The sequence below is a fragment of the Lampris incognitus genome, chromosome 17 (genome assembly GCF_029633865.1).
Source record: "Lampris incognitus isolate fLamInc1 chromosome 17, fLamInc1.hap2, whole genome shotgun sequence".
NCBI lineage: Eukaryota > Metazoa > Chordata > Actinopteri > Lampriformes > Lampridae > Lampris > Lampris incognitus.
Window position 1 is genome coordinate 20,999,763 of NC_079227.1, and position 21,319 is coordinate 21,021,081.

The following is a 21,319-nucleotide window of genomic DNA, read 5'->3' on the forward strand; positions in this document are numbered from 1 at the left end:
CCAGTCTTTCCTCTGCACATCCATCACTGTCTGGTTTGGATCGGCCACCAAACAGGACAGGGCCAGACTACAACAGACAGTTAAGTCTGCAGAGAAAATCATTGGTGCCAATCTGCCTTCCATTCAGGATTTATACATCTCCAGAGTCAGGAAATAGGCAGGCAACATCACTGCTGACCCATCACACCCTGGTCACAACCTGTTCCAACTCCTCCCCTCTGGTAGGCGCTACAGAGCACTGTACCCCAAAACAACCAGATATAAAAACAGTTTCTTTTCACGGGCTGTCATTCAAATGAATGCTTAACACTGTCAACTAAATCTAACCATTTTGTACCGTACTGTACATTGTATGTATATTTGTATGCTCTGTCATGTCCATCTACCTCAGGTATGTATGTAAGTAACCTGCTAACATCTATTTCAGCATCTCATATATATTCTCTGCACCATTGCAACTTATCACCTCTTATTTCACCTGTATGCTATAGTCAATCCTTGTGTACATATCTGAAGATTGTTGTGTTGTAGTGTTGTTATTCTATGAGTACACTGTGAGAGCCATGAAACTGGAGTCAAATTCCATGTTTGTGCAAACCTACATGGCCAATAAACATGATTCTGATTCTTTTAATATACGTTTAACATGCAGTTTATTAAGTAATATGCTTACATTCAGCAGCAAGGTGAAAAACTGTGGGTGGATTTTTCTTGGTCTAAAGCTTTAGTGAAACCTATTGTGGGGGGGGGGGAGCAGTGTCGGACAACTGAGAGATTCTCAGGCAACTACATAATTGCACTTAATATATTCTAATTTTCCATTCTCTTTATATAAGGTCTGCATGATAACATCTCAGCACAAATGCTGTATTTATGCTTGTAAAAACATCTGGGAATAACAGGAACATTTTGGATGTATAATACATGAGTTTTATGTTCCAGCTGCCCGACAGTTTTTTTGTTGTTTTTGTTTGTTTTTAATATAAGCAGACGAGACACACAGAGCTGAACTGATTGTCATGTAAGATGATATCTAGTAGAATCTTAGGGACCCCTAATATCTATCAAAAGTACAATGAATGTTGGTTTTGCATGTGTTGGGGGTATGCATAATTTATGTCAAAATGCCCTGGAATACTATAATTATTATGAAACCATTATATAACATGGACTTGAAATTCTCTGTCATGTGAGAAATAGCCAAACACTTCATATTGTACTGTCCTGAAATAAACCCAAACATCATCATTATAATTGTGCATAAACTCTTAATATTTAAATCAACATGGTCTTCCAAATGGCCCCCATTAATTTTATTCTACTTTACAATATGTCCCAGTGGTTTGTTTTGGTCTCTGAACTGTGAATTTTTTTTCCATGTGAAGAGCAATGCTGGATGTCTTTTTTGTTGTTGCAAGAATCAGACTAAATCTCGATGTTTCATGGTGATTTACACTTTAAGGATGAATTTAGTTGAAAGGTTTACCCATGAAAATATTCAAAAGCTATTGACTTCATTGAACAATACCGCATACAGTTCATCTTATTCGCCCTTCTATGTTCCCCTCTCTTCTTCACTATCTACTTTTAAACTCCCAACTGTTGCTGAAATATCTGGTCTTATTCACAAATCCAAATCATCTACCTATCAGCTAGACCCCCTTCCCACTCATTTAGTAAAAGCCTGTCTACCTACCCTGTCCTCTTTAATAAATGATATCATACATTCCTCCCTTACCTCTGGTCTTGTTCCCTCATCTCTCAGAACAGCTGCAATAACTCCAATAATCAAGAAACCTGGTGCAGACCCCAACAATTTGAACAATTTTCACCCAATCTCAAATTTACAATTTCTGTCCAAAACACTTGAAAGAACAGTTGCATCTCAGGTACATGCTCACTTGATGCACAACAATGTTTGAGCAATTCCAGTCTGGTTTTCACTCCATGCACAGTACGGAGACAGCCTTGGTGAAAATCACTAATGATCTGTTGATGGCAGCTGACTCCGGGCTCTTAACCATACTTGTCCTTCTTGACCTGAGTGCAGCCTTTGATACCATCTCACATAACATCCTCCTAGAGAGATTAGCTTCCATTGGAATAACTGGCACCCCCCTTGACTGGTTTAGCTCAAACTATCTCTCTGGCCACACTCAGTTTGTCCAACTTAAAAATGTGAGATCACAGTCCTTTCCTGTTTCTACCGGTGTTCCCCAGGGCTCTGTATTGGGACCCCTCCTATTTATTATTTACCTATTATGTCTTGGCCACATTTTCAGGAAATTTGGCATTCAATTTCACCGCTACGCGGATGACACCCACCTTTATCTATCCACCAAGCCTACTTCCACTCTTCCATAAACTTCAATTGGTCCAGAATTCAGCTGCCCTTATCATTGCCAGAACTCCTTCCATAGATCATATCACTCCTGTTCTTCAGCAACTCCACTGGCTCCCTGTTAAATACCATATTGATTTCATGATACTGCTTCTCACTTTTAAGGCCCTTAATAACCTAGCTCCTTCATATCTTTCTGAACTCCTTCATATCCACACGCCCTCCTGCACTCAGATCCTCTTCTGCTCTCCAACTCACTACACCATTGGCCCGCTTGACGTAAATTACATGTATTGTGGGGGTCTAGAGCCTTCAGTCATTCTGCCCCCCGCCTATGGAACTATCTCCCACAATACATTCGCAACATTGACTCTCTTTCAACCTTCAAATCCCAACTCAAAACGTACCTACGTACGTAAAACTGGCATATTCAGTCTGATCCAACCTTCATTGAGTTTTGTGCAATGATGATTTTATACTTATCTGTTGTATTAAATTTTTGTCTACCCTGCTTTGTTTTCATTGTCTGATACAGTGCTGCTTGTTTTTTTAACTGTGTTCTGTAAGGTGTCCTTGAGTGCTCTGAAGTAAAATGTATTATTATTATTATTATTTTCTTAGGCTAACACGATCTCTCCGATATGGGTGCATAGTAGTCTACATCTTAGCAAACACAATTAAACCACCGTTACATAAACAATGTTTTAGGCGCATATTAAGAGGCATACGTTAAATGCCTCTTAATCGACATTTATGTTGTGTTAATCACCATCTTTTTTTCTTTGTTTTTTTTACCGCTTCATTAACTTCTTTGAATAAATGATCAAAGGGCTCCTGGGAGCATTTCCCCAGAGAGCGGCCATGTAAACGCTAGGGGCTGTTTATTGGCAAGAATCTGGCAATACGATACAGGAATTACGATTCGATAACTTGCAATACATTGCAATACTGTAAGCAAGGTGAGCTATTGCGATTTTTTTCATTTAATATCAGAAATACAAAATACATGTAACAGTAAAAGGAATAACAAAAAAGCAAATATACAGTGCCAGGGGTTACAAAGTTTGATATATAGTAAAATGCCTTTATTATTCTCCCCCCCCCGCCCCAATTAATGATACACGTGACATTAAATGTATTTTTTATATTTTAACTGCCTGCCCTTCCAACTGTGCCAACACCACCCACCACCACCATATGATATACATAAATTACCCCCATTTTACGTTACCTTGTTATATTCTAAATGTATGCTATTTCAGCAGTTGCCCTGGTCATTTAAATGCTTTTTCAAAACAAGCCCAAATCCCTTACCCCATTTGTTGTAACGTTTTCTACCCCACCATTGGTTGCTTTGCATCGTAACTACCTACCCATTGGTTGTAATAGTTGAAATGTTTTCTCCTCTCATTGGTTGCTGTCCACCGAAATTAGGGGCGTGATGGGATAACGTATACTGTGTGTTTTTCTTTGTTTAATCACGTTAGCAGCAGCTGATGAGTGCACGACGCACGAAACAAGCTTGTACTGCTATATATTAAACGTTTTTTTCCTACATCTATATACATATAAATTATTAATATGTTACATTTGGAGCATAAATTTAAAGTTTTCACAGCTTTTGTATTGCATGACGTCGATAATGTTCTAATGTAAGACTCTGCTTCCTTTTAAAAGGTGGTTGGTCACAAGACCGTAATATCGGCCGTTTTTGAACCTGTCTCACAGTGAGACCGGACAAATCGCACAGGCTTCAGGAAGAAAGTAAAAATTCAGGTAAGGTTGTTTTTGTAAAGATATAACTATCTTCAGAGTTTGACTGAACTTGCAAAAAAGAAACAAAAACAAAAAATAAATAAATAAATAAAACGTAGTATGTCTCTGTTTTTACCTTTCAGCTTGAACCGAGCGATATGGCCCAGTTTAAACTTGAACGTACTTGTTTAAAAATGAAAAGAACAGTTTAAATCCAGTTTGGAAAAACGGGAAAATAGCGCCATCTGCTGGCCAACTGAGCGCGTGACTTATTGAGCTAGTAGGAACGTTAGTTTACAGCTGCTGTTTCCTCGGTTCAGGTTTACAGTGCCACACTTCCGCTGCGCGGGTTTTTTGTTGTTGTAATGGTGGAAGGAATAAATGGTGCACGTTGTGTAGCCGAAAGAGAAAGTTGTCACGACTCCTGCTTGAGCTCCTCTACACCACTGCCTAGTGGATACCTCGGGAGAGGAATAGGCTACGGGAGTAAACCCCTACAGAAAATCAACATCTACAGTGCTGTGTTTTTTTGTTTGTTTGTTTTTCTTGCCCTTTTGTATGTTTAAGTCGGAGAGTACTGCTGGCGTCGTGTGTGACTGCCGCTTCTCCCTCTCGTAGCCCCCCCTTCCCATCCACCGCTGTATGTTTGTGCTGTTTATCTGTTGTCTTGTTTTACCCGTTCACTGTAAAGTGACTTTGAGTGTTAGAAAAGCGCTATATAAGATTGATTTATTATTATTATTGTGTGTGCCATCCAAATGTTGGGGAGAGAAATTTCCACACTGACTTTTTCCACGTGGTTAAGTTTTTCCCATATGTTTATAGAAGCGTGATGAGAAGTCCGCCATCCGTCAGATGATCTTACATAATTATCGAGCGTCACAGAGGCACAAAACCTATGGGGAAAGATGGACTTTGGCATCCGGATAGTGTAGCGGTCTATTCCATTGCCTACCAACATGGGTATCGCCGGTTCGAATCCCCGTGTTACCTCCGGCTTGGTCAGGCGTCGCTACAGACGCAAGGCTGTGTCTACGGGTGGGAAGCCGCAGATGTGGGTATGTGTTCTGGTCCAGCGCTGTGCATAGAGTCTGGCCATCCTAACACGTGCTGTGATTGGCTGAGAGCCTGCCACGTGCTTAACGGGCGCCATGTTGCCTACCAACGTGTGGCTCTGTCATCCTGACGTTTCAATGATTTTTCCTGCTTTTTCGGCCAATTTCTCGCCGATTTGTAGCAGTTGAAGAAGAAATGGTGTGTTGTGCGGCTTGGGGCTGTTCCGTTGGCCGGGACAAGGCCGTATGATGCACCGATTTCCACAGGATGCACAAAGGAGGGCAGTTTGGACCGTGAAGATTGGGCTGGTCCCCCTCAGCTTATTCCTACTTGTGCTCGGTGAGCTCATTTCAGTGTTTACGATTTTTCGTTAAATGAACTTCCCTAGAGCAATCTGGGAGTCTGTAAGGTATTGATGTGTGGAAATCAGTTGTATAACACATCCAAGCCATGTACAACCGTTGATAAACTAGACAAGAGCCCCAATACAGAACTGATGCTGCACTGGCTAAACCTCGAAACAGGTAGGCCTAATATTTCTCAAGTGTCCCTGATATTATTGCTCATTATCATTCACTAGTAGCCTACTGAACATTGCAAAATATGTAATACTGGTACTGATCGCCAATTTACCCACCACACCAGTGTAGTGGATAAAATCTAAAGTCTCTGGAGTAAATTCTTTTGGTTGAAATCTACGTGTATGCAGCAGAGGCCCCTGCTCAGTGCCTGCGACTGTGTTATGACCGCTGGTGGGTTTCTTCCTGATCTCATCACCTTCATCATGGACTGAAAAGGTGAAACATGTTATTACCATAGCCTCTGCTCCTGATCTGGTGTTAAACCAGCTACTCTAACTACTGCTACACAATGATAAAAAAAATCTGGTTCTCTGAAACTGGGATCGAAATGATGGAAAATCCATAATTTCTGGAACCCTAAGTACTGGTACTGAATGATGTAAAACACATAATGTGCCTCTCAAAATTATTTACGCAGTGGTGTGGCCTTAAAAGGCCAAACCATTTTCTCAGTAGCTTCAATATGTTGTCTAAATTTTTAATCTAATAAATTCTTGTTTCTTCTAAGTTGGGGTCAACATCTAGTCATAGAAATTAACAGAGTGATCCATTCATGGTACGTTACACCCACAAAACAGGGTCAGCTGTGAGCCTCATTTTGCCATGTGACCAATTAATAAGGTGACAGACACAATAGTCATGTTAAATTCTTATTTAACAGTGGTCAAAAGTGAGGCAACTTTCGGTCAGTTATCTCATTAAGCTGGTCACATGACATAACAAGGCTCGTAGCTTACCCTGTCATATGGAGTGCTTCAATCCTCCTGATTTCTATTACTGCACTTGATCTGTGACCCCTGACTTACAGGAACATGGATTTATTAGATTAAAGAATTTAGACAACATTTTGACACTATTCAGAAAGGGGTTTGGGCTTTTCTGAGGCTGTCATTAGCATTTTTAAGACTTGCAGCGCGATTTTGCATAGCGCGCACATAGGGCTGCCTACCAGTTGGTAGGCAATATGGCGCCCGTGTAGCTAGTTGGCCAGACTCTCTCTATACACGGCGCTGTCCTGGTCGCTGTACTAGCGCCTCCTATGGTCGGTCGGGGTGCCTGTTCGGGGGGAGGGGGTGCTGGGGGGAATAGCGTGATCCTTCCACGTGCTACGTCCCCCTGGCGAAACTCCTGTCTGTTGAAAAGAAGCGGCTGGCGACTCCACACATTGATCGGAGGAAGCATATGGCAGTCTGCGGCCCTCCCCAGATCAGCAGAGGGGGTGGAATAGCGACCGGGACAACTCGGAAGAGTGGGGTAATTGGCCGGGTACAATTGGGGAGAAAAAGAGGGGGGGGGGTTGGATTTTGGATTAATCGCCTGTAGATGTAGACGTGAAATCATCACTGTGTCAGCAGTTTTTTGTTTTTTTGAGAAAGGATGATTAGCTCACAGACCTGTGTAAGCATGACTTATTCTACTAAAAAAAAAGCCACAGTATTCCGCTAACACAGTAGGTCACTGATGTATTATATAAAATAGCAAGAGCAGGCTTGCTGGAAGAGAGTTGCTTCTGCGGAAAAACTTTTTCCACTAACAAACATTGGTAAGCCTCTAGGCTAACCTGATTCAGTTTATATTTTCACCACATCTCTTCACACCCACATTATTGGCCTCCAAATGTGCAGTAAAAGAACACACATGCATGTCAAAGATAGTTGTGATATCTGGGAAGTTGATGATTTCGGAAGGTGGAGGCGAAACTACCCTCAAACGGCTCCATCTGAGATCCTCGTTACCGCCAAAAGTACGACAGAGATCGACCTAAACAGATTGTGCATATAAGTATGTAACTGTGCTAGCCACCTGGTGTCACGTCACCATAACTACAGTCCCTTTACCCATTACTGAACTTGATACATCTCTATTGGGACGACGCTACTGATGAGAATGGCTGTTATGAACGGAACCGACCACTAGAGGACAGTAGTAGCAATCTGACATGACCCCAGCTTCTGTCCGCCTCTCCCTTATCGTTAGAGGATACTGTATATCCCTCTAGCTATAGCATTATTATATTGATTTTAATGGGGAAGGCGATTGCAAGGCATTGTAGCAGAGAAAAATTGAGCTCAAAATAAAGTGGTAAAAAAAGGACTGGAAAACGCTCAACCCACTTTACTGAAAACACTATCGCTTGATTAAAAAAAAAGATAAGATAACCTACCATAGTGTAGTTATCTGTGTTGACAGTTACTGCGCCGACAGAGCAGTATGACATATAGGCCTGGCTATTTGTAAGTGCTCAGGGCACTGTGGCTTGGGTCAGTAATGGGGGTTATCCTTGTCTCCCTTATACCTGTTTGTCAGAGCTCCTACAATAATTGCAGTGATGGACGAATACAAATATCCCTTCCTATTTGATTGTCTTGGTGCATTAAGATGCAAATGGCTGGATTTTAACTTCCGTTAAGTTTGCCGGCCGTTGTTGTTTATCTGGGATACAGCAGACACGAGGGGATTCTGTCATCCTCTTATCCAGCTGTGTTGGGTTCAGTCCTCTCTCACATTTTCTTCCAAACACACTTACACACATATATGCACAGTACGCACTGTCCTACGGGTGACAACACTGACTGACTGACCTTAATATAGCGGTGCTGCTGTATGAGCCACATAAACATGAGGTAAACTGAGCTGTGTTTTGACATTTACAACTCTCAGGATCTTTTACTCATCCAAAAACAAAAACAAAACACAGGGCATTCCCAGTAAGAGAAACTTGCATTCAAAAATAAAGACTATATTTATACTGCCATACAAATTATAAAGATATGAATGTGCATCTGCCCACGTGAAACGACACCAAATGAGGTTAGATCTAAACTTGCTGTCGTGTTACCTAAAGATGAACGTTTGCCTTTTACCCACATCACAGCAGAATAAACTTCGGTATCCAGGAAATGTCGAGGGAAAGTTAATTTGCTCTTGCAAGCTCACTTGCAGTCACGATTTTATCTGCCAGAGGTGCCGGCGATGAAACGGCTGCAGGATAGGGCGAGTCTTGATCGTACCTTAAATTATGTGCACTAGCAAAAGTCTGGTGATATGGTAGCTTCAGACTTGATCCTACAGCATGAGCAAACCTTTCAATTAGTTCCCTTCTCATCAGCTCCCCTTACCTATCACATGTGGCTGCCTTGCTCACTGCTCCACACATCTGGTGAGTGATTTAAAGTGCTTTACAATCCTCAAGCCGAGCTGTATTCCCCACAAATCTGAGTAAAAACAAAACACACACACAATGTAGGTCGCACTGAAATTATTTTATTATTGGGATTAAACGTCTTTAAAATCATTTCAGTTGCAAAAAAAAAGTGGCTATAAAAATAACCTTTCAAATAACGTTGTTTAATTTACAATACAACAAAATATAGTCCCAACAGATATGGACCCTGGGCATTAACCCCTATTCTTCATATTACACAGCGTAAGACACTTTCAGAGACCAGCTTTGCCTTTAGGGATCAGAAAATGGCACAGAAGTTAATCAAATATGACACATAATGCCTTCCAGCATGTGTAGTAGTAACACTGGTTTCACTGAACTCGACCACAAGCTGAAAACCACAAAATGTGTGAGTGAACTGTTGTGGCACAGTTCCAAATCAAGGCTGGTTATGCAACAGAGAGAACTTGAACCAAAACAGTCATTTCAACAGTTGTATCTAGAACATTAATACACAGAAATGACCAGGAAAGGTTGAACCTGGTGCATGGAACGAACACAAGTAGACACAATAGCTTAAATCAGTCAATGTGACTTAGTCTGTGGAGGCTAAAATGCTTGTGCAGACAACTGCACTCAGAGACAGTGCTTCATTTACATTTGTATTCCTCAGTCAGCTCCACGGCCTCACTACCTGGTGAGCTCATTAACATAAAAAAATACTGTTAGAGTGTGGGAACTTAAATGTGTCCTGCGGTTTCAAGGTTGGACTGAACTTTTCTGGCCTTCGCCGTCTCAGAAATGATAGGATCTGCTTGTCACAACTTTTCAGTTGTTCGACAACAGGTCGCCTTGTCAGGCTGTATGGAGCACCACCCCGTGTCTCTTCCCGGACGCCTGTGTCAGATCAGATTACCGTATGTAAAATGTCTTGCGCCAAAATACTTAAGATAGACCTTCATCTGTACTCTCGTTTTGGTTCTCTCACATTACAACACACGCTTACTGACGCACACGACCACACCCATTTCTATTACCATGCTGGGTGCTGCTTCTGGGTCTCTGCCTCCAGCTCTCACCTCGTAAATAGAAACATGAAACATGACTCTGGGATGTGTGTCCATACAGTGCCCCCAACGCCCCCCCCTCCCCGATAATTCTGGATGTATTTCCATGACATCAGAGCTGCCTCCCGTAAATCTCACTGGGGTTTTGGCAAAAGTCATAACAACAAGTCTACGGAAAAATGTCCTGCCTTTTGCTCAGATCCCCATTTCAAGAAGTCTACTATCTGATGAAGAACCCAAAGGATAGCAAGCCATCTAGAGAGGCATTAATTTACTGCATGAGTGTGGATGTGCTATTGCTAAAACCAGAATGAAAGACTTAGTACCCTCTATACTGTAGGTGGCCCTCTCAGGAGCTAGAGAACAGGCCCTTGTCTTCCTTTGTAGTTAAGGAAAAATTAAGAAAGACAGTCTGGCAGGCAGGCAAGGAGGCCTCATGGGATGAAAAACCTAAAGCAGGGGACCATGGAGGCACTTTACTTGGCCATTTTGTAGTTAGCAAGGTCCAGGGGCTCTCTACTGGGTATACACCAGTCGTCAGCCTCCTGACTCACTTTGTAGTTCTTCAGAGCTGTCTTGTTGTACACCGGCAGCCTCTCTATGGAGTCTGTAGACAGTGCCTGCACAGAGAGGAGTCAAAGATGTAATTATAGCGGCCAGGCATTGTTTGCAGTACATCGCTGCACCTTTGTGAAAAGAGTTCAACTTGCGTTTACCTGAAGCACGTCATGGGAGAATTTAATCACTTTCATTATGTGTTGTAGTGATTTTGAAACGTTTGGCCCCTTGTCACAGTCTCATGTATTGGTCCCTGCACCTGGCTTACCTTCAAGTAGATAACAGCGTCTGTGCCATAGCCCTCCATGGAGTAGAGCTGCAGATCCCCCTGGAAGTACTTGGCATAGAGACGAGAAATGGGCAGACCGTATCCAAAGCCAGCCTGCACGGAGAAAGGAGATCAAGGTTTAGCCAAGCCTTTGTTCTCCAGAAGCAGGGATGGGAAGTAGCAGAGCTCTTCGGTGAGATTGAGCACGCAGGTCTTTTTCAATTTTGCTTTGAATATGTTTGGTTGTTTGTGATTGAGAACAATGGATGCAACATTTTCCAAATCGTTAAAAAAAGGCATAAAAAAGGCTGCACGGTAGCTGACATAGGCTGCAGACAAGTGCACCTTTAAGGCAGCTATTAATGCAAACGATGGGACTGAAGAAAATTATCAAAAAATATGGCATGTGTCGATAATGTCAAAATAAATGAACTGGCACACAAGTGCATCCTTGTAAATCCTGCCTGCGTGCCTTCCCAAAGTGTTTGTACTTGCTTACCAATGGAGTCCGCGTGTGTTCCCCAATTTGCGGAGTAGGGGCAGTGGAGTACATGTAGCTGAAGAGATTCTCAGTCCTCCTGAAGGGAACACCCCCGCCCTTATCACTCACCTATGGAAGAGCCAAAACAGATTAAGGGTTAAAGTGCAAAGAACAGGGAGGGACAGCAGTGAGACATAGGAAAAAGAGAAGGAGGCAATAAAGTGGAACAGTGCTAGGCCATAAACAAGTCCACGTAACGACAAGACAGACAAGCAGTTGCATGTCGTGAGGGCCTGGGCAAAATTCAAAAGGCAGAAGTCAAGTGGCTCTCTTGTTTACCTACTCTGCATGTCATCATGGTAACGGAACAACAGCGCCAGACCCACTCGCTTCTCAAACGTCTGTTATGTCACTGACAGCCAGGTGTACACACTTTGAACCAAGACTCTCGACGATCAAGTTACAGAGAGGCCAGGATAATAGGATCTCTAATATGGAGCTTGGCACATGGCCCGTCATGCTGATCTTATTAGAGCTTAATGGCTTTTCCCACTATTAAAAACTGAATTCTTACATAACAGGTTAAAATAGGAAATGCAAGTGGAGATTGGAACAAGGCACATTATTATCTGATACATTTCTCTGTGTTTGCTATTATCGGCTGGTGAATGGCTGTAGTACTGTTGAGCGTGGACATGCAAAATCTAGTGGCCATTTACCTTGATTGACATATCCTCCCCTCCGAGAGACACCATGACTTGAATAGGTGGGAGGCTGTTGCTGCTTTCGTGGTATTCAATGGTGGCCCTCATCGCATTCTACAACCAAGTGCAGTACAGATGATTTATATCTAATGAAAACATTTAGAAAAACTAAACACTGTAAAAGTCTATAAAACCAGCAATAGGAAGAATGCATCATAGTAATTGATAACACATGAGAGTAAGTAATAGTGTATGTAAATACCTTGAACAGTTCAAACAGCATATGATAAAGATGAGAGGGCACATAAACAATGTTTATGGGTTGATTCTTCTTATTGCCTGGATTGGGGAACAAACAGGCACGCACATTGAGAACTACCTCATTTAAAATTCATTACCATCGCTACTACTGGATGTTTTCCATCAATGGCAACGATTCTGTTCTGCCATGCTTTTAGTATTTGGGGAGTGGAGAGGAATGAGTCTGTGTCAATATTGTCTGATGCAGTCAGCCAGCGTCACTTAGCCATTACTTTAGCTTTGATGCTATAATTAGGGGGCCCTCTGGTCCATCGGGCTGAACAAGTATTCACACAAACACACACACACACACACAGAGCTATGTTGAACATTTCTCCTTCATCTTATTCTTTGAAATCGTCACAAGATGCCTTTGGTCCACCAGAAAGCTGGATTGAGAATAAGAAAATGTTTTGAATCTGCCAGATTAAATCAAGGCAATCTTACTGTTCATTTCTTGCACAATTACATCAGGGGAGCTGAGATAATATTGGTCACACAACATCTTGGCACTCTGGAAGGCATCTGCAGAAGAGAGGGGGAATAACAATGTCATCATTAATAGCTGCCATAAGTACACGGCTACTTTAATCAACATATGATAATACAAGTAGATTATAGTACAGTCTTCGTTTTGAGGGAGTGAATTCTACCCATTTTGAAAGGAGATAAAATATGAAATAAGTACAAACCATCTCATTTCATCATATCTGAACAAATCCGGTTCACCCCATGAGAGGACAACTTCCATGAAGTATAATTAGTGGATTTACCTTGGACTACCTCTGTGACTTCACAGTGAGGGTCAATGCTCCCAATGGTATTAGGGTGAACTGGGTTTGTGGCGCCATCAAAAATAAGAGCTGCAGATGAAAAAAGATAAAACAGAGTCAAACAAATAAGATCATAAAACTGTACTACCTAGGGTTCATAATCACTCAGGATATCTTAGTGGCTGAACTAGTTTACATATACCACACAGGCTAAGACCTTAACACTTAATGTTGGGTTTGGGGCATATGCTGCAGGGCACCTCTTTTTCATTCTCTTCTGTCACTTCTCACAGTTCCTATCTAATAAAGCAAAACATTACTTAAACTATAAATAAATGCCGTTAAGTAGAAAACAATATTTAAGGAGATAGTCGTCGCTTGAAAAAAGTGACATCAGGGTCCGCGGTGGCGTAGCGGTCTAAGCGTCGGCTTGGTGTCGATGCAGTTGCCCACTGGGGACTGGGGTTCGCGCCCCGGTCTCGTCAGATCCGACTATGGCCGGACTCGATGAAGCAGCGATCATTGGCAACGCTGTCTTCGGGAGGGGGGTGGAGTCGGCTTGTGTTCGTCATGTGAATGCGTCTCTGTGTGTGTCGGAAAAACAGTGGTTCGGCTTGGATTCGCCTTGTCACGAAAGTGGGGAGGCGCTTTCCTTCGAGACTGCCGGCCGGAGAGATGCAGTTGGCGAACGCATGCAATACGAGGGTGGGTGTTTGAATTAAAATAGGGATCAATTGGCCACTAAATTGGGAGAAAAAAGGGGAAAATCAGAAATAAATTTTTTAAAAAGAAAAAAGTGACATCAAAATATGGAAAATGTGTGATAAGTAAAGTAAAATGAGGGTCCTCTCAAATGGTAGTCTGCAAATCTTTGATTTGCAAAATACCCATGCTTATATAACTAATGCTCACTCTTACAAAAAGGAACCTCTGTACTTAAGAGATAAGGACTGATTGGGGTACACATGAGTGATTAAATCCACCTCCTCTACGATCATGAGGGTAAAACCGAATCCCTGTTTATCTATCGTGACTCCTTTTCTTTGCCTTCCTCTCAACTCTACAACTACCTAAAGAGGAAATGATAAAACTTACTGAACTGCCAGCTTTCCTTTTTTTTTCCCCTTCAAACATTTTTAAAAAGATGTTAGCTTTTCTGGCAAAGTCAACATATTGCTTCTTGGGAGTGGAATCTTCATTCAATCGCTTTCTTACTGACTCAAGAGAACTCCAGAGCAGGTGGGTACTCACTGTGCTGATTGATGAGCATACGGATAGAAATGCGGCTCATGTAGAAGCGGTCAAGGAAGTATTGGATGTTCTGGTTGGTTACTGCGTCCTGACGAAAGGCTTCTTTATACTCTATGATACCCTGGGCCATGGTGGGCACCACATCATTATGCCTGTTCCTGATAGTCACTAAGGCATCAACAAACCTAGGGGGAACCGAACACAGTTCAAGAAATTGTCAGGATTCAAGGTGGTATCAACCCCAGCAATTAAAGGCTGACTGAAGCAGTGAAATAAATACAGAAAAACATTCGAAAATAACCAAGAAAGAAAATGATTCCCACTCCAATGAAAATGAATGAAAGTCATGTGTCTTAACTGCAGGAGCACCTCATGTGTTGGTCCTGTACCATTACAGGCAGAACCCCCCCCCCCATCTCCAAAATCTAATTCTAAAGGTGCTCTCGGGCTATAAGACTTCATTAAGGAGTTACCCCAATTTTAATTGAGAGCCTTGTGTGGCATGATTACCGTATAATCAATGAATCTTATGCCATTTAGTTGAATGAAAATGGTACAATGAACAAAGCTAATAAGGGAACTTACTCTCCCAAAACTCTGTGATCATCAGGATTCTTATCTAAAAACTCAAGGATCTCCATCAAACTCTGAATGTACCTGCAACAATCATACATACAAAGACACACACACACACACACACACACACACACACACACACACACACACACACACACACACACACACACACACTTAAATAACAACATACTGTAGGTGAAATACAAACACAGCACAACCCATCATAATCCTATTCACTGACCAACTTTTCAACTGTATGTGTATTATTGAAAGGTTAAATCTGATGATTTCTTGAAAGAAAATGTGGGCCAAAAGAGATTCCTAGTTTTTATATTCAAGGGGTAATCTCAAAAGAGGGCATTCCCGACAACGGAAAAAAGGGGGCTGTTGAAAAACAAGGTCACATGACATGTGACGAGAAAGTAGAGCAAAGTTCATCATGGAGATTCCCCGCCCTGCAGAGAGTTTATTGGAAGAACTACAAGTTGGTCAAAGGGAGTCCATTGGAATTCTGAATGTGACGTTACCCCTGTGATAAAATACATGTGTGACCTCCATCCAACAGACGTATAAACAAGTTAACAGCTGTTCAGTTCATTTGTGAACGGTCAGGGGATGAATCTGAGCCCTAATAAGGATTGTAATCATAAAGTTATACATTTTCATTTTGTATTTTTCATATTATATGTAAACCGTCCCGTTTATATAACAGTTTTACTCTTCATATCCCAGTATCAACAACTTGTCAAGGAGCACTGCTCTTAATGATGAACAAAACAAAAACTGTTTGTGCAAAACACTGATAAAGCATGTCATCAGACTTACCAGCTCTGTACAATTTGCACAGATGGGGTTGTCAGAAGTTTATCAGGTAAATGTTTGATTTCCTTCATAATATTGGATAATCTGACAGGAAGCTCCTGTCTCAGAAAGACAAAAGAGGTCTTCTCACAGGCGTTGATGGAACCTGAAAATCCCACAAAAGAACAATAATGTCGATTGTATCTTGGAATTCTTGGCCAAACACTGGGTCTTATTACCCACACACATATTTAACAACATAAAATAAATCCTAAAGTCATCTTTTCACTACTAACACACAAAAAACGTCAACCAAACTGTTGTAGAGCCCGCAGGATGGGTCATATGATTGTTAAAAGCTGTGTAGATATATAAAAAATGTATGCAGTCGTGCACGTATTATTTATCATGCATACTATTTATTGTTGTCACGAACTGTTTGTCATGCATATTATTGACATGCATCAGAAGCCTTCAGCCATGCAGTGTATGCATGATGGTCAAATGCAGTTTTTGACCCACAGCATTGTTTTTATCCAGAGAGCTGGGTCTGACGCAATACTCTCTGCACTGTAAAGTGCTGCATAGGCTGACAAAACAGGGGGGGGGTTCAAAATATGGCTTACAACGGCTAACTTCATCAACGAACAGGTCATCGAAATAACAGTCGCAATAAAAACGATTTGCTGAAATGTGGATGAATCGCACATTTCCCAAACGCTTGAATAAAAAAAGCGACGGTCCAAAACTGTAAACACCCCCCTCCCTCCCTCGAAAAGGAGACCAACGTCAACGCCATCTACTCACCAAAATCGAGAAATTGTTTCATGGAGAGGGGCGAAGGTGAAAATTTTGAAAAATGTTCGATATGTTTAGGCACGCTGGCCAAATAGGCGTTTTTCATGATAAACCGTACGAACTTCATCGTAGCTATGTTGGTTCCGGACATTTCGTAAAATCTCGAAATTCGTTTTGTGTGGTCCAGCGGTCAGGGTCTTCCTATAACCGTGCGAACCTATTACCATGTTGACGACTGAACCGGGGGGTATAGAGAGGCTGCAGGCAGAAAACTTGTCTCGTTCAGCCAGTAGGAAAGCGCTATTTTTTTTATTTACAACTCTTTGAGCCAATAGAAACTGCTTATAGAGAAAGGGGCGGGGTTATTGGACCAGTTGCTTGGATGCGCCAGGAACGCATAGATAATCAATGACTAAAGGTACTTTTGACATACCTCAGATTACAGTGGTTCTCTATCAGGTCCTCTGGTACCACCAGTGCTGGTTTTCTGTTCTGACATATATATTTCATTACATTCACCTCTTGTGTCAGTTAGTCCAGCCTCCGATCAGAGATATCATGGACCCTGGAGCAACAGGTGAATGTAATGAACAACATGGTAGAATACAAAACCAGAAGTGTTGGCGGTATGGGGACCGAAATGAGAACCACTGCCTCAGACAAATTGTTATATGTTCTTCAAGAGCCCAGTCATGATGTTGACAACTCTTAAAGTGCAGGTTAAACAACCTTATCATGAGAAAATGCAATATAGCCTTTTTTTAACTCCGCTGGTTTGGACTTTAAACTTAAAAATATTTACTTCAAAGTGTCTGAAACATTTTTACACCGTGTAACAATATATGTAACACCAGTAGATGTAAGATAAACTATAGAATAGTCTCACGACACGGCATATAGTGGATATACTTGTGATCACCTCCTGACATTCTGACCAAATGTTCTGTTTTCACAAGATCTCAGACCAGTTCATGTTTATGTCTGCATGAACTGATAAAGAGGTGGAGGAAATTTTTACCAGGATAGACCCAAGTATTCCGTGACATTTTTGTCGATAATTAGACATCTCCTTATTATCCACAGTTGTGTACACAATTTTCACATATGTTCAGGATTTCTTTGTTGGCAATGAAAGGCTTAAATGTCTCAGGATGAAAAGCTTAAAAGCTCCATATCTCAGGCACATACTGTAGATGTGTAGAAAAATAATACAGTCCTTTTGAGTTTGCACATATAGCCCAAACTCTGCTACTAGTTTACTCTCTACTAGGCTTCTAGTCTGCCAAAGGAACCTTCGTCTCTGAAAGATACTGGGTTCAGGTACTTTATTCTAACCCTACTGTAAGACTTTGAGCATGTGTGCACTCTGTTTCATAAGTATTAATATAACCATGTTTATTTATTTATTCAATGAGGGGATGGTAAGCGGTATAATCAATCAGTAAATACATTATTTCACTGCACATAAGCCCATGGGCACTGCTAGTGATAACTCTTTCAAATACTATCTGTTATTTGTTCCCATCTCTTCAAAGAAACGGACACAAATTTTCCCTGCATGCATGATTTTTTGGAAAGTGGCCACCCATGGTTTTGAATAGAAATACCATTGTCAGAGAACACTGTGTTCTGATGAAATCCCCATTGCATAACCAATGGCTTTGTCAATAAGGTGTGGACTGTCCTCAAGGGACCCTGCCATTCCGTCACTTCATGAGCAGGACATTTTGAAGCGATAAGTAAACATAGATGTAAAAGTAATAAATGAAGATGCAGAAAGTCCCTAGAGACTAATTTGAATGTGGCTGTACTTTTAAAATTAGACATCTAAAGGGAAAAACAAACACGCTTGCTATCAGACATCTGTGAAGGAGGAAATCACGGTATTCAATTCAGCAGCTGTTTGCCAGCAGTGAGTGAATGACAATAAGGTGTTCCTTGAAAAATGCTATGAATACATGAATGTGAGTCATGTTTTCGAGCGGCAGCTGTTTTTGTGTGAGATGCATGAACTATGAAAACTTCCAAGATCTCATAGGGGGCAACTTCACTGAATCATGCAATATAATCTCATGTGAACTGCTGTAGCCTGCCGGAGGTTTTATGCTTGATGAAATACCTGTGATAGAAACTGGTCACTGGTTATTGCAGTGACATACCAGCACAACCCCCGCCCCTTTTTAAAAATAAAAATAAAAACCAAGTTTGAAAGTAAGCACCCACCCTTGCACAACTTACTAGTGTAGGCTTAAAAACCTTCTGCAGGAACTTAGTACACCAGCTCTTAGGCAGTGATGTGTTGAATGCACTCCCACACTAAGGTTTTTTGTTTTTTTTCTTGTCTGTTTTGTTTTGCTTGCATAAAGGCCTTGATTTCAGTTTAGGCTTCCTTTGTGGCAAAAAGATTCAACTACTTTTCAGAAAGTGTCAAATGCTAAAGATGTGTTGTGAGCTGCAAAAGGCATTAGTTATCTCTTGCAAGCCAAATAGATGTGTAGAAAAATGACAAAAGCTATTTCTCAGAGATAACTGAATGCTTATGTTTGGCTGCTTCTGTAACTACACAAATGTCCTGCTTGGCCTGGATTGGATCCCTCCGGGAAATTTCTCTCTTGTGTCTCCACTTCCTTACCTGTCTCTCAGAATTCCTTTCATGGAAAATCCGAGGAAAAAAATTAGTAGACAACCCCACTGCATGTTTCTAGGAAAAGAAAAATGATGCAGTCCTTTTATGAGTTTGCACGGTAACCCCTAAAATCTACTAGCCACCCAGATGAACGTCTACTGGCCAAGAGGTTTAAGGATTCAAGCATTCCTATCTAACAATATAGTAGCAAAATTCCCAGAAAGTTGAATCAGTTCATATGGACACAACATTTACTGGGAGAATGAATGAATTCCAGATGAACTGATTCAACTTTCTGGGATTTCCTTACCTGGATTATTGAGCATTTATCAAGACATAGCTGCAAAATTTACTGTAAGGCTTTAGCATTTATCAAGGTACGCATCAAGCCATATAGAAAACAACAGGTTTGCTAAATTGTGATGCATTTTGCATGTAGTTTTCAACCACAAGTAAATTAGCTTATATGCTTAACCATAAACTAGCTAAAATAATATAGTAGTGGTCTAATTCATACAATTTCATTTCATTCAAGATGAAAAGCAAAATGACCTCTAGATCAGGACCAAAAGTAAAGAGACTCTAACAGTCAATGTGGACGTCCCGCCATGAAACTGTTTTGCATTTATGTTGCAGGGTTTTTCGTGACAATTCCACAATTTCTCTGTGGGGCAACAGTGCATAGACTGTGTAAAAGGCATGTTGAAATGTACAGTAAGATTTTGCAAGATTGCAGGTTAGTCAGCACACTATTATATGTCAACATTTTATCATCATATGCCATTTGAAGTATAATTTCTCCAAACTGCTTTGCAATATCTCTAAGATGCATAACTCGACCCTCGTGGTGATCCACTCAACTTCGTGTTGGATAAGCCTTTACTACATATTTGTTTTTTTGCCGCACATTCATAGCCCATTAAGTTTATAGTTCTGCTCTTGCTTATTGAATTTCAATTCTGTTCCATTCCTCGTTCCTCGGCTGTCCCGTGTCTACACATGGCCCGCGGTGTCATATCGAGTCTAGAGCACTCCTAAATGAATGGGGGGGGGGGGCAGCTACCCCAGTACTTTTCCATTCCCCATGATCCCAGATTCCTGCCAGTAGCCAGCTCCCACTCCCCACTGTCAACAAACCGCCAGGCACTGTCAGGCCTAATTGGCAGAGCATTTTGTCAGCGCCTTAATGATTGAATAGGGAGCAACTGGACAACAGCTCTGGTGGAAAATTCCTTTCCCCACATGCCAAGCTCTGGTCATCCATCCGGCAGGGTTGGCATGACCTTATATTCAGTCAGTTAATATGTAAATGACAATGTAATTGAGTATAATTGAGTGCTCATAGTGGAGCATTAAACTGCCAATTGTTTTCTTGATGGGTTGGATACAACCTCATCGTACCAAGATTTCTTTTAATAGTTTTTGAATTTCAAAGCTATTCCGTTCCCTTAATGTACTGAATTGAAATCCAGAGCTGTGTTCCAAATGCCACCTAATAATCAATTAGTTCTGACTGGAAAATCTGGGACAGATGTGAGCGGGATGATAATCTCCCCATTCATGTCCTATTCATCCATTAATGTCGGAGAAAAGATTGAAGTATTCAAAAGTCTGAATATTATGAGCCTTTATCAGCTTCATCATAGCTATAATGTACTCTTTTATTCATAGTAAAGATGATTTTGAATAGCAATTGAACAGCTTAGCCAACAGTGATTAATGTCAAAAGCGCAAGAGAAAGAGGTCAATCTTGGGAGATGGCATAAAGCCAATACATGGATTTGGAAATATCTTTTAGATGGGCACCCAGTTTAGGACACTTTATTAACAAGAGTTTTTTTCGATGCAGCTTTGGTAATTTCTCACTATATGGTCTCGCTTTCTGAGTTTGATGAATGATAATGTTGAAATTTCATTCTCAATCACTTGTCACAGGTGGAAAAACAGGAAAGTATGCAATAAGCCTCAAGATATGTTCTTGTCATTTACACCAAACATAATCGTCAATGGTCAGCTTTTTCTTCACTCCAAGTATAGCGGTTATCCACAAAACAAATTCTATTTTACATTACCATAAATTAGACACTAAATGCTCTCACCCTTTTCCGGGTGGTGTGTGTCTTCCTCAAGCTCAGGTCCTCTACCAGAGGCCTGGGAGGTTGAGGACTCTGTGCAGTATCTTAGCTGTTCCTAGGACTGTACTCTTCTGGACAGAGA

General features: G+C 41.3%; 1 protein-coding gene across 1 annotated transcript; it reads right to left on the reverse strand.

The window, feature by feature from the left end:
* Nucleotides 1-9,635: 9,635 nt before the first annotated feature.
* pdk2a (pyruvate dehydrogenase kinase 2a) lies at nt 9,636-16,742 on the reverse strand. Its single transcript, XM_056296562.1, has 11 exons — nt 16,486-16,742; nt 15,703-15,844; nt 14,887-14,958; nt 14,302-14,486; nt 13,051-13,140; nt 12,725-12,802; nt 12,240-12,316; nt 11,993-12,091; nt 11,292-11,402; nt 10,793-10,906; nt 9,636-10,586 (listed from the first exon to the last, which is right to left on the reverse strand). The coding sequence occupies exons 1-11, from the start codon at nt 16,625-16,627 to the stop codon at nt 10,443-10,445; spliced, it is 1,254 nt and encodes a 417-aa protein (XP_056152537.1). The 5' UTR covers nt 16,628-16,742; the 3' UTR covers nt 9,636-10,442.
* Between the last annotated feature and the right edge of the window lie 4,577 nt (nt 16,743-21,319).